The 14,988-nt window shown below is 40.5% G+C and overlaps 1 protein-coding gene across 1 annotated transcript; it reads right to left on the minus strand.

Annotated features, from left to right (window-relative positions):
* Positions 1–834: 834 nt before the first annotated feature.
* Positions 835–12,557, minus strand: LOC135475075 (E3 ubiquitin-protein ligase MYLIP-like). The gene is made up of 6 exons (XM_064754819.1): positions 12,534–12,557; positions 11,835–12,025; positions 7,397–7,804; positions 6,134–6,396; positions 5,436–5,629; positions 835–5,141 (listed from the first exon to the last, which is right to left on the minus strand). Exons 1-6 carry the CDS (start codon positions 12,555–12,557, stop codon positions 4,860–4,862), a joined length of 1,362 nt encoding a protein of 453 aa, XP_064610889.1. The 3' UTR covers positions 835–4,859.
* Positions 12,558–14,988: the final 2,431 nt, after the last annotated feature.

The raw sequence follows: 14,988 nt of genomic DNA on the forward strand, positions 1-14,988 counted from the left end.
GAGGAAACCGGGCACAGACCTTCACACTTACGGCCGGAGAGGGCGCCATCATGAGCTGGACGAAACTGGTACAGCGACCGCATTGGTAAGAGACATCTGGGTCATCACGCTGCGCCAGCGCGTTAACCAACTGAGCCAAGGAGGCGCTCAGATGAATATTGGCGACTCGCTAAAAGAAATAGACTATAGGCCTGTAGAGACTTTACACAAAAGTGTAGGGCCTCGATGTTCATTTTTGTTTTACTTTCGTGTACCCCTGGTACACAGTCAAGTACCTCTGGTACAATGGATTTTAAATAGTATCTCACTCAAGAGTAGAGTTCGCAGGATTACGCTGTGGTTCCCCAACTCCGGCTTACACACACGGACAAAGCGATTATTGTCCAGAAAACTTCAAACGGTACCGCGGAGACCCGGTCAAAGATGTGACGGCTGCACAAGGATTCCAGAGTCCCCTGAGATACCCCCGATTGACATATATCCGTGAACGTCCATAGCAATCCGTACATGGCCCAAGGGAAATATGTGACAAACGCAAATGCCACCTAGGTCTGAGCAATCGAAAGGGACCGAGGGAATGGACGAGGGATCGAACCCAGACCAAGTGTGTACTTGGGCTTGAAAGATAAGCGCCTTCAACCGCTTTGTCACGACCCGCTCGCTTCACAAAATATGGATTTGCACACTTCTGAAAAAAACAGGATTCTATCTAATGTCTTTTTTTGTAGCTAAAGGGAAACAATGGTTGGTGTACTTGTAAATAGAGCATTTTACACACAAAACACAACACCTGTGTTAGATCAAAGAATTTCCACACGAGCACGGTAACACGTTTTCAGAGGTTTCAATTTTTATTGCTGTCTGATACCAACAATTCGATGTCGTCCAACGCAAAATATCACAGGCAATTTCTTTCATAAAGGATGTAATGAGACAAAGATAGAGAAAACAGCGAGGGTTTCATAGACACGTACATACATTACACACACAGCGGTTCCTGGCAGTACACAACTTAATGCGACCACCAAGGACTAAAAGGACTAGACCCTGCGCATCTCTGTCGCCCAACATTTTTCACTAACAGGTACAACAGTAGCCTAAAACTGCTGAGTTTTGCCACAGAGACGTGCACGGTCTAAAAAGGAGAGAGAGAGAGAGACACTATCAGGATATAACAATAATATTTTCTGTGGCCTTCAAAACCCGTATCAATGACGTCTGTCATTTTAATGTGTACAAGTCCATTTTATACAATAACACAATTTGTACTCTATAACCATACGCTACGGGCATGAAAGACTTTCTCTGCACATATTCTTGTTCCTCACCAATGCACACACATGATAAAATTTAGTAAGATTGCAATCTATAACCACGCAATGACTTCTGACGAACACCTGTACCTTTAAACATCACATTCATAAATTAGACATTTGTTTTCTTGTTTTCTGTTCACCTTCACATATCTTGGTTTCATCACCAACTATACAATGATCTTTCAATGACTTAGTCAAATTTTAGTTCATAATATACACGCATGAATATATCACAAGAATTCCCCATTACCAATTTTTCTCACGACAATTTAACTTTTTTTTGTTAAACCTTTTTAAGTATTCTGTACAACATGGATTTTATCAAAAAGCCTGCACCAGGAAAAGCAAGCACACCGGAAGCTTGTACATGCACTGTTATAGTTTTAAATTTAATTCGCTGAAAAAGAACCAGTATCTTTTGTCACATACATGCCTACACATCCGAGACCATCAAAAATACGTACATAGATCACTTAGGGTGTTAAAACATAACTTGACCTGTAAAAAGTTGAGTCCATCCAGAAATACCATTGCAAAGTTGAACACAAGTTTCAACTAGCTGGGATTTACTTTGTCAGAGAGCAGGAAGTAACAGTAACTCTGACATGCCAGTCTGAGTACCTGTACTCGTGTTATAACACATAAATTTCTCATGGTGTGTGCTCTCTACCAGAACTCATAAAACATGTCAGATGCTTTCAATTCTGTAATATTTTAGTAAGAACTACTAAAAGTTTACTTTAATATGTAAAGATTACAGGAATGAAATTGTCTCCCACAATGAAGAAATTTTTGGGGAAAATATTAAAAGCAAACTTTGATATGTAAAACCTTAACAATCAAATGCAATAGACACAGATGAGATATAATCTTCATCTAATGAAGTATGTTTTTCTGGAAGGTTTCCATGAGAGGCCCGTAAGAATTTCAAGGCAGTCAACTTGTGTAAGCCTTATCACAACAGGCTATAGGAGTAGCTGGCAAATAAACAATAGCATGGCCATGTTTACACTGTTACATAATCACAACAACAACGTTTGCAAAATTCTCAACAACTGACAATTAAGGTGATGGCCAATGAATTGACTATTTACACCACATAATTTATACACATCCTAGATGTACACAAACTATAACATTTTTTCCACACAATGTATGCATTTCAATGTTTAACAATAAGACTGGTATGTTTAACATATCTCTATAGGCCTTACAAACATTTCAACATGGCAAGAATGTTACTACTCTCACACGGCTTTTTTTTAATTCTTATTTTGTGCATATCAATAAAAATATAGATTTAACAACACACTTGAATCTATATTAATAACAATTTTACAGTATATTGCTATAGCATAATTATATTATTTTTTCACCATCATATTTTAATTACTTCTTTTCATTCAAAGATAACAGAATTTTTTTGGCTTTTCTCTGTATGTGCAGCCCTAGCAAAACTCTTTTGGCCTTTCAGTTCTTCAGGATACTGAGATTCTTGGGTGATCTAGGAACCAACTGCCAGCAGCCATAGCCGAGGTTCCCAGGAAACAGCTGCCCTACCACACAACAGCAGCAATATGTTGTAAATATAATATGTATATCTATCTTATCCTTTCATCTGCATGGAATGTACACACTGGACTGCTGTCATTTTAATAGGTACAAGTATGTACCAATCTATTCACCACTTTCACCAAACCTTTTCAAGCAAAATTTCTCATAACTTTCTGCTAACTGACTTTGTCTCAAATGTTAAAGCGCTACACGGTGATGTGATTTACACAGAAAGTTAACCATCTGACTGGTATTCACATGGTATTCACACATTATCAGGTCAGTTACTGCTTCATGCAAAGCAATGAAGCTGTACTGGATTAAAATGGCACACAGATGCTGCACACATCTTTATGAAAGGTCTTCTGGGGTATGCACAACCTCAGACTGTGTCATTTTACTATACTTTATCATGTACCTTTATATATGGTAGATCTTTATCTGAAGGAATGTGACAAATGATCAAACCAGTCTTTGTATCACTACATAATACATCCTAAAATTCTATCTGAGATCCAAAATGTCTGCCTTATACATGTACATACAAACAAAGGAATGTGGATGAATGTGGGCTTCAGACACTAATATACTCAGCACATGCTGCAGTGTGACCATTGAGTAGGGTGAACATCATGGTCCAACGAAGTCAAACTGAGCTCCTATACAACCCAGTCAAACTGAGCTCCTATACAACCCAGTCAAACTGAGCTCCTATACAACCCAGTCAAACTGAGTTCCTATACAACCCAGTCAAACTGAGTTCCTATACAACCCAGTCAAACTAAGTTCCTATACAACCCAGTCAAACTGAGTTCCTATACAACCCAGTTAAACTGAGCTCCTATACAACCCAGTTAAACTGAGCTCCTATACAACCCAGTCAAACTGAGTTCCTATACAACCCAGTCAAACTGAGTTCCTATACAACCCAGTCAAACTGAGTTCCTATACAACCCAGTCAAACTGAGTTCCTATACAACCCAGTCAAACTGAGTTCCTATACAACCCAGTTAAACTGAGCTCCTATACAACGCTCAAAAATCTGAATGTGCAGTATGTTCAACTGCATCAGCTCCTGAGAAACCTCCCCACACCAGAGATCACATACAATAAATCTGCAACCACGTAAAATGTATTCTGTAAAACTTCAATATAAAATACAACTCATGTCTATGCACAGATTTAAAAATACATGTCCTTATGTGATTCAGAGCGTGACTGTGACAGAGAGTGTGTGATTGTGATACGGAGTGTGTGATTGGTGATACTGAGTGTGTGATTGGTGATACGGAGTGTGCGATTGGTGATATAGAGTGTGTGATAGTGTTTGTGATTATGACAAAATGCTTGGCCTTGTGATACAGTGTTTATGACCGTGATAGAGTTTATGATTGTGATAGTGTTATTGATAATGATAAATTGTTTCGCATCTTCATAGTTTGGGACTGTGATACAGTGTTTGTATTGGTGCTGTTGACACAGTGTTTGCAATGTTATTTGTAATGCAGTCTTTGCAATGATCTTTGTAATGTTGTGTTTGCAATGGTCTTTGTGATGAAGTGTTTGTAATGGTCTTTGTGATGCAGTGTTTGCAATGGTGTTTATGAGGCAGTCTTTGCCACAAAGCGTTTGTGATACAGTGCTTGCAATGAAGTGTTTATGATTGTGATACAGTTTTTGTGGTGGTGCTTGTGAGTGCGACACAAGAAGTTTTTGTGATACTAGTGATATAGTGTTTGTGATATTTTGTTGATGATTGTGATATACATGTAGTCTCTGTGGCAAGTGTTTTACACGGTACATGTAATAAAATGTTTAAGATTGTGATATAGTCTTTGTGGTAGTGATACATGTAAAAGTCACAAAACTTCTCTGTGGATTCTGATGATAAAGCACATGCACATAATACCACGCAATCTTTCCAGTGAAAAATGATCAGTCTTCAATGACATAATAACCAAACAAAAAAATGTGCCTGGAACTTTTCAATTAAGCTTCATTGAATTCAGTGTCTGTTGCTCCGAAATCAGTGTCTAATCTCACACACTGTTCCACCGTTGTCTGCGGGGAGAGGTGCGGCAGTAAGGGAAGGTAGACTGTTTGTACCTGTTCTATGGGAGCCCTACAGATGGGGCAGCGATCCAGGCACTGGGCACAAGCTCCACAACACACCACATGACCACATGGACAGAGAACTGTGTCCATGCCAGCATCCATGCACACACGACAGGTTAGGGCATCCTGAAGAGAATCCAGTCTCTCCTTCAAATCCTGTGCATCAACAAACACATAAAGAAATCATAAACTACGAACACTTGTTTGAATGGCTATGAGCATCAAGGGAGACAACCACATTTAATTTGTTGAAACTCATGACAAGTTGTCTCCCTTACAAATCATTTTTGCTTTCATTTACAAATATAAACTACATGTATATGTCCACTTCCCCTTGGCCTGCCAACATCTGTTATGAAATTGTCACAGGTAAACCAACTTTCAGAGAGAAAAAAAAAGTTTAATATCACAGTCAGACATCAAAAGCCTCAGATATGGAAGCAGACTTACATGTACCTTGCACTGGTCAGGTGTGGCACATTCCATCTTCCCGTGCCCTGCCTCCTGCTGAAGGGGTGACGTCTCTGTCCCCTTGGCTAAGGCCTGCTCAGCATGAGGACACAGGCCGTCTGCGTACAGTTTTCTTCTGGCATGGTCATACACCTCACGACATGTCCGCCGAATATCAAACACATATTTTTTACCTGTGAAAACAATGAAGAGAATTAACTGAATTCTGATATTGTTTGGCGTCTTCATACAGCAGTCAAATTACATATTACATATCAAATTCCATTCATTAAAATCCTGGCAATCCATATATACAAATCACAAAGTAATATGCACCAACACACTGGGTCTGATTTCACAAAAACTCCTTCATTACAGCATTTGTTAAATAATGTCATTAAGAAAAAAAGTTATGAGAAATTTAGAGGTATGTAGTTTAGGGAAAATCAATCCTGAATTAATGATAATTGGTCACCATCTTAGTAAGGTGGTGTGATTTAACACTTAAAAATCAGCATGCATTAGCTTCCTGGCTCATAACGATAAAGAGCTGGCTGGCTGTGACTGTCGAGCCATTGACCAAACAGGACACACTCAAATCTAGCTCTTGATGCTTAGGATGCACTTTACATGTACACCCAAAGGTTTGTCCAATACCTGGCAAACTGTGCATGCATATGCGCCACTTGTTTTCTTACCTAGAGTGGTGTTCTCGTTGAAGAAAGATGCCAGCATCCCCTTCAAGTCTCGACTATACTGGTCGAGCACCACATTGCGAACTGTGTCACAGCGGTAGAATGAGTGCATCTCTGTGACACACCTATAGAGAGCGTTCGCTCCTCGCTGACTCACTAACCGCACTGCCACCACGCTGTCCTCTCCATCCAGATTGCTGTTAAAGACAGTCAGGAACAAGCACTTCCCCGCGTGAGTTGCTTCCTTTATCATGGGGTACTCAATCCTGCAAATGACAATATTATGTTACAGCTCACAAACATGTAGGTGAAAAACAGAACCTGTATCACAATCACAAAAATTTACTTCAACTGCTGGCGATGTTACGATGTTATACATGTAGTATTATAAGGTTCTCTTTACCACAGAAATCATACAAAATAAACAGTGCATCAAAGTGCATACCAAGATACTGGCCCAATAGTTGTGATATTTTGCACACAGCATCTCAGTACTCAAGTCAACACACTGTAGCAAGGATTACCCTGTAGATACAGATGTGCTCCAATGAGCATGCGCATATGCATTATCAGTTGGATTTTCGATATTTCACAGATTCAAGATGGCAATTTTATTGTCTGGACAACAATGCTCGTCCACATCGAGCCAGAGTGATAATATCTTCTATCAACATGAAAACATTTAGACACTGAGTAGGATCAGCTGAAACAGGCGGTGTATGACCGTGTTACGATTTTGTCCGATCTTAATCATGTTAGACATCTGCTTCAGGAGGAGTGGTAAATCATCCCTCAAACTCGGATCACCCACCTCATTAACAAGATGCAAGCTCGCTGCCTACGTGTGATACAAAAGCATGGTGGTTACACCAGATTTTAACATTTTTAATATCTGGTCTTACACGTAGTCAAACTTATCTTCAATCTGTTTGTAAAATTTCCACACTCCAAACGATAATGCGTTTGCGCATGCTCATTGGAGCACATCTGTATCTATAGGGTAATCTTTGCTATAGTGTGTTCACTTGATTACTGAGATGTTCTGTGCAAAATTTCTCAAAGATTGGGTAAATACTTTGGTAAATGTCAAACACTGTTGGGGGGGAATTTACTTTTAAGGCACTGTTCATTAAAATTACAATACCTGTACATTCAGGGACCCATTCAAATACAGAATTCTTGATTCACTGATCAAGGACAGCATGTGAACACATATAGCAGACCCCACTTCTGTCGCAGCCATAAGAAACACCTATAGGTACCCACCTCTGGCATTCTGTCCTGTCCTCGTATTGCAGGAGGATACCCTCTGGTCCCACACCAATCCGCACAGTTACTGGCGTGGTATCCATTGACTTAGCCACATGTTCTTCCACACCATAATTACAAAGGTCAGAAGTTACGGCCAGGAACTTGTACTCTGCATTTTCTCTTGCCAGACCATGTAGGGTCAAGTGAGCATTAATGACCGCATGCCAGAAGTCCTCCGAAGAGCCATACGAGATGGGCAGGAGGGTTTTGTACAGAGCCCACTGATTGGACAGACTGTGACGGTCGCAATCACCGTAATCGGCCTGGGCCATCATAGCCATCAGCTGAATGGCCTGTTCCTGGTCCACGGGCTCTAACCTGCCATTCTGTACCTCCTGACGTACCTGGAGGTACACCTGGTGTCTGAAACAAACATATACAGTAGGTATAAATAAAAGTATGTACAAAGATGGATACAAATCAGCTTGTGTATTTATCCACTATCATTGATGCATTCATTGACGGCCTGTACAGCATGATGCACATGTATTTGTTTGATTGACAAGTATATTTGTCATTATATTTGTCATATTTATAGTGCTGAATCAATGAAACCCCTTGTTAAAGTATTCCACATGTATGTGTATATATAAAAATTACAAGCAATGTAGCATTGCACCGTACCTCAAGTAACACAATTTTAATTATGCACATAATCAAGAATGTTTCATTTATATCACAACGACCAGCATTATGGTGGGAGGAAATTGGGCAGAGCCCGTAGGAAACCAACGACTGTCTGCTGGTCGCTGGCAGACCTTCTCGAGTACGGTTCTAGAGAAAGGTTCAAAGTCAACATGGGCTTTACTTAAAATCACAGCTTTTAGAGCCAGAGGCTTTTGGGACATTGTGCCAATCTGGCACACTAACCACCTCTGCTACAAAGGCCCTGGCTGCGTACATGTTTGTTGCTCATTTCTATTAATTGTGTTATGCACAGTGTAGGCCTATATATTTACTGTCCTGCATGTTTACAGATTAGTAAAAGTATTGATTTCTGATCTGGAGCATAGTTTGTCAAAAAGATTGTGGAAAATTATTAAAATATGGTTCTTTTGAAACAATAAATGACTAGATGGAGATTTTGAGCAGGATGCCTGGTGAGGTGCCCTGTATAATATTTTGCTACTTAAATATATACAGTTGAAAGAACTACTTAGACATCTATGTAAAAACACAAGGTCAAAATATTTGCGTCTGGTCTTCAGTATATCAGTGCTGCTGTTCTAAAGTATATTTCACATCCCACTACTAGTGCAGTGCTGCAAGAAAGACTAATTGTGCTGGTTAAACACACCTGACAAAATCAAAAGCCTGGAAATCCCACTCAACCTTTTAATCAAACACCTATCATGCCTGTTCCAGAACAAAGATACAGGTCTGCCTAAATGTGTTACACACTGGTGGCCATGTAGTCCTAATGCAGGTATCAATCCCTAAACAATTTTGTTCAAGTTAATAGAGTGAGTGAGTGCTTGGGGTTCAGTGTTGTACTTTCAAGTCAATAGAGGCCTACACAGCGAGAATAGCACATTAGAGTACAGAATTTGACACAATATCTAACAATTTCCGGCCCACACTATTCAGCCTGACGCAGCAGCACCTGACTCTGGGTTTTCCCCTGCCTCCACACTCCCCTTTAAAGGTTGAACAAGTCAGGACGAATCCTTACGATGACTTGGTTTTACCCACCAGGGGCGTACACCCACATATACCTCTCTGCAGGCCAATTCCTTTGAGCCTCAGGTGAATGTTAGTCACAACATAAACAGGTCATGACAACTGACTGCTCAAAGCTACGCTGACATACATGTAGTAGGTACACCTATACATATAATATAATAATAACACAAACGTCATATGTGTTACTGCCACACTTGGCTGATTGTGTGTTTTCCTATGAATTATTACGGACAGTCCTACATATGGCATATATGTCTGTATATGGCATTGAAACAGTGAGTGTAGGCCTACAACTATGCTGTGCAGTGAGCAAACTTCAATTAATCCAACAGTTTCAACAATGTCTAATAAACACAGTAACCTGACAACTATAGACAGTCCCCTCCCCATTCACACAATCCTACATTCTTGACTTGCCATTATTTTAAAACCTAACAGACACTTCAAAATATGCTGTAATCAGAGTATTACCACAGACATACTACTATACGCAATACTTTATATACATGGAGTAATTTAGAACTGTGCACGTAATGTGTGTATATTTATATATATACATAAACCTCTCTGTTATGGTCCAATGGTTTTATTCTCAGGCTCTGCATGGATTCCTTCATCCATGATTTATAAACTATGCAATGGCTAGGCCTAGTCTAGAAGTGATATTCCTAAACATGGCATCAAGCATACACCGATCAAAACTAAATAAATTCTTACGGAGATTGCAGTTCATAGATATAGAGTACCTTTATGATTATGTTAACTTATTTCATTCTGGGCATGAGGCATGAACTAGACAGTATACATGCAAAATGTACAAGTATTACAATGCTGCTATTTTTTTATACAACCTGGCGGGATTCCAGCTAGGGAGCCTGCTTTACAAAGCTGCTATTTTTATATAATCTGACAGGATTCCAGCTAGGGGGCCTGCTTTACAAAGCTGCTGTTCCTATACAACCTGATGGGATTCCAGGTAGGGGGCCTGCTTTACAAAGCTGCTGTTCCTATACATCCTGACGGGATTCCAGCTAGGGAGCCTGCTTTACAAAGCTGCTATTTTTATATAATCTGACAGGATTCGAGCTAGACAGCCTGCTTTACAAAGCTGCTGTTCCTATACAACCTGACGGGATTCCAGTTAGGGGGCCTGCTTTACAAAGCTGCTGTCCCTATACAACCTGATGGGATTCCAGCTAGGGGGCCTGCTTTACAAAGCTGCTGTTCCTACACAACCTGACGGGATTCCAGTTAGGGGGCCTGCTTTACAAGCTGCTGTTCCTATACAACCTGATGGGATTCCAGTTAGGGGGCCTGCTTTACAACGCTGTTGTTCCTGTACAACCTGACGGGATTTCAGCTAGGGGGCCTGCTTTACAGAGCTGCTGTTCCTGTACATCCTGATGGGACATAGTTAGGGGGCCTGCTTTACAGAGCTGTTGTTCGTATACAACCTGACGGGATTCCAACTAGGGAGCCTGCTTTACAGAGCTGCTGTTCCTATACAACCTGACAGGATTCCAGCTAGACAGCCTGCTTTACAAAGCTGCTGTTCTAATACAACCTGACAGGATTCCAGCTAGACAGCCTGCTTTACAAAGCTGCTGTTCCTATACAACCTGATGGGATTCCAGTTAGGGGGCCTGCTTTACAAAGCTGCTGTTCCTATACAACCTGATGGGATTCCAGTTAGGGGGCCTGCTTTACAGAGCTGTTGTTTCTGTACAACCTGACAGCATTCCAGCTAGGGAGCCTGCTTTACAAGCTGCTGTTCCTATACAACCTGATGGGATTCCAGTTAGGGGGCCTGCTTTACAAGCTGCTGTTCCTATATAACCTGACAGCATTCCAGCTAGGGAGCCTGCTTTACAAAGCTGCTGTTCCTATACAACCTGACAGGATTCCAGCTAGACAGCCTGCTTTACAAAGCTGCTGCTCCTACACAACCTGACGGGATTCCAGTTAGGGAGCCTGCTTTACAAAGCTGCTGTTCTTATACAACCTGACAGGATTCCAGCTAGGGGGCCTGCTTTACAAAGCTGCTGTTCTTATACAACCTGACGGGATTCCAGCTAGGGAGCCTGCTTTACAAAGCTGCTGTTCTTATACAACCTGACAGGATTGCAGTTAGGGAGCCTGTTTTACAAAGCTGCTGTTCCTATACAACCTGACAGGATTCCAGCTAGGGGGCCTGCTTTACAAAGCTGCTGTTCTTATACAACCTGACAGGATTCCAGCTAGGGGGCCTGCTTTACAAAGCTGCAGTTCTTATACAACCTGACAGGATTCTAGCTAGGGGGCCTGCTTTACACAGCTGCTTTAATCTTCCTATAAAACAAATTATTTGAAGGCGCAGGCTCAAACAAGGACAAAACTGTACAATCACTGCACAGAAGCAGCAGTTAAAATCTAACTGATTGGATGCATTTTGAAAAAAAAAAAATGCCTGAAATCACTTTGTGAAATGGGCAGTAGGCCTAAAGCCAAAAAGCCAGAGCATCAAGTACAATGATATTAGTCCAATATAATATTGTCTAATTCAAGTGGTTCACCAAGCAGTCTGTTCAGGCATGAATACATAGAGAAGCACCAAGAAATAAAGGCCTGGTAGACACAGATACTCTAAACTAGTGCAGTAATTGGTTTGTTTCTTATTCCAGGTCAAATTCTGTGGCAGGCTATTAACTGCAAATTCATGTACACAACATACCTGGTAGAGATCTGTAAAAGCAGGTGTGGTTTAACGAAGAATTTGACCCGCAGTTGAAGGCGGAAGGGAGAAGTTCCTCCCAACTGTTCATCTATTCTGTTACGCAGGTTCAGCCAGAGTCGTTCCCCTTTGTTACCCAAGAACTGAAGGCCGAAATAGTCCACTTCGATGATACCCAGCTGTTGGCAGACCTTCAAATTTAACAGACATATAGCCCTGAATTACAAATACATGTATGGTATGACACACATTTTACACAAGGGCATACATGTATATGTATAGGTAGCAAATCCAATGCCACATCATTCATAAATACGTGATCAAATAACACCCATACTACACATTTAATAGAATTTAATATACAGATGCATGTCCAGGTGTAAATCATTAGTGGTAGACTTCTGGAAAACAAGTTTTTATATGAGTTTTCCTACAGATATACCCTTTTTTATCTGAAAGGGTTTGGTTACCCTCAACAAAGAAGGATGGTCTTAATAGTCTACTGTCCACTATTTTTTTGTTTTTGTAACCAACTTCAAAAACTTGCACATCAACATGTAAATGTACATTATATACAGTACATACCACTATAAGACGAATGAGCTTTCATGTTCATTATTGGCTATTATTTACAAAATGGACATCATCGCGTGTTACAGTTACAAGCTAAATGATAATGCAAGAAAAGTCAATCCTTACATTGAACTCATGAGCAAGGTGCATGTTCACTGGTACTAAAGCAGGGCAACACTTCATTGAAAACCTATGCACAGTGTTACCATATCTAGACTCGCAACATTACCCAGAGTATGAACTTTAGCCTTTACAAGCACACTTGGTTGGAGACCTTCGCAGTTGTGCCATTTTTGTTATTTAAGCTGGAAGTTTGCCTTATGCTGATAGAGAAGCCTAAAGTTAGCAGGTCAAGTACAGGAAATCCACTTAAGTTGAGTAATTGAAGACTTTATGCAGACATCAAGTGCTGACCTTAACTCACTACAGACTGCCAAATGTTACAATTATACTGATATACGTCTTAACTTGAAAGGGAAGTTCATGTTTAGTACAGGCCAACCTATCACATCTTGATATTTACATACAAGGGTGAAATCCACCCTTACATCCTTCTATCCTCCAGATAAAAGATATAATGAACAATGGCTGAGTGTAAGTAAAGAACAGCTTGACAAATGGAAAATCAAACTCCGACCCTTTGTTAAGACACCACTTTTGTAGGCCTACATGCCTGGCCTATTTAGCACATGCCTGATCTAATGTAACCCTTACATACTGTTACAGGCACAAAACGCATGAATAATGTGTACATGTATATTTTACACTCCAACAAAGGACGTGTAGGTTAGTCTTTTAACAGTTTAAAACAACAATACATAAGGAATTAAACAAAAAGAATATGGCTCACACCTACTTGTTAACAGTAGAGAAAATCTATGTGCTCAATATTAATTTTGTTACAAAAGTCTGAACAGTGATCATTTCCTGCCAAGCTCTATACTGAAATTGGCAGCAGAACAAACCCGTAACATATATTTCTCACAAGCTTTTGCAAGTCGCCAATAAATTAAAATTACAACTTCTTTTCTCTAACTCGTCCCACATGCCCTAAACTGCAGGCAGATTCTGTTGAGGATGGGGGAGGGGGGGGGGGGGGGGTGGCACTGTATGCGACTCAGATCTATTACGAGCCTTCTATTTAGGAACATGTTCATGTAGGCTACATTAGTCCATCTTGATGATCACTGTATTATAAACTCTACCAGGTATTTTAATATTCTGACATTCAATGTTACAATGAATGTTAGAATTTAGAGTAGCACACAGAGTCCATCTAGATGGACTACACGAAGGCTACATATGTATAGATGTACGTATGTACTTGCATGCATAGGTCTACATTTGATCATTTAATAGTCCATAGTATTGTAGTATTGTAGATTTTAATACAATAAAGTCAGAATTTTAAAACAGCACATTAAGTCTACCTAAATGGACTAATTTCATCATGTAATGAAATGTTTCATGAGAGTTTCGTTTGTAAATTGTTAAATGACATCAGCCTGCATTCGTCGATCGTGTCAACAAGCCATGCAGCCTGCAGGCTACGAGGACTGCCAGCTGAGCGACCAGCTGATCGAGGCACTGACGGATTGCCTGATCACAAAGACATTTCACTACGTACGGTAAGCATGCAACCATTCACCTAGCTTAAACCTTTGCTTGTGAACACAGTAAGATTCTTACTCGTTTATTAGCACGTCACACTACTGTCCAAAATTATTCCCGTGCTAACACCCTTTCAATTTAAATCGGGACAGCTGAGTAATAAACACAAAATGAACAGCTGAAAACAAATTGAGCTTCACTTTTCATCACACAAACTTACTGATCCAAACACTCTCCTGTCCATCCGCCTTCTGATCTACCTCCACCTCAAGAATAACTGAGTTCGGCTGAGACACAAAGCACCACATCCTGCAGAATTTAACGTTGCATCTTCAGTTGCCACAAGACAAACTAAAAGAATCTGAACAGCCCGCAAAGTATTCCACCATTTTTGTCTCCCTTTTTTCACTTCACTTGCTGGTCACGTGCAAACCTGACCTCGTTTTCACCAAGCGCAGCTTTTCTTACCTCATCGCTGACCAATCAGATCTTAAATTTCACTGATATACAGGTCATGGGCGGAGCCTATTCTGACATTTGTTTACAACATTACAGCTGGTTTGAGCAATCTGTCGTGACCTAGTTTACTTTTGTACAGTCACAACTGCTTGTCCCAGATCATGAAGAAAGGACCTGAATACTATATTTAGACTAAGGGGATGAAATCAGCCTTTTCTTGGTAAAGAAGGCTTATAGTTCCGACAAATGTAGTTTAACGTCCTTTCCTAGTATATTTTTTTCTGGATTTTTGACTTTCCGAATAGGTTTACCCAACGGCTGTGGATGGACCTTGGATCTGAAAGAGCATTCCAATGCTCTTCCCAGCTTGAATCCATTTATAAGATGGTCTCAACACTATACTGGGGAGTTGGCCGTGGCCGCATGGTTAAGGCGCTTATCGCTAGGACACGTAGGCTACAGGAGGTGCGGGTTCAAAACCGGTCGGGGCCTCCGTGGCTCAGTCGGTTAA

This window comes from Liolophura sinensis, chromosome 9 (genome assembly GCF_032854445.1).
Source record: "Liolophura sinensis isolate JHLJ2023 chromosome 9, CUHK_Ljap_v2, whole genome shotgun sequence".
Taxonomy (NCBI): Eukaryota; Metazoa; Mollusca; class Polyplacophora; order Chitonida; family Chitonidae; genus Liolophura; species Liolophura sinensis.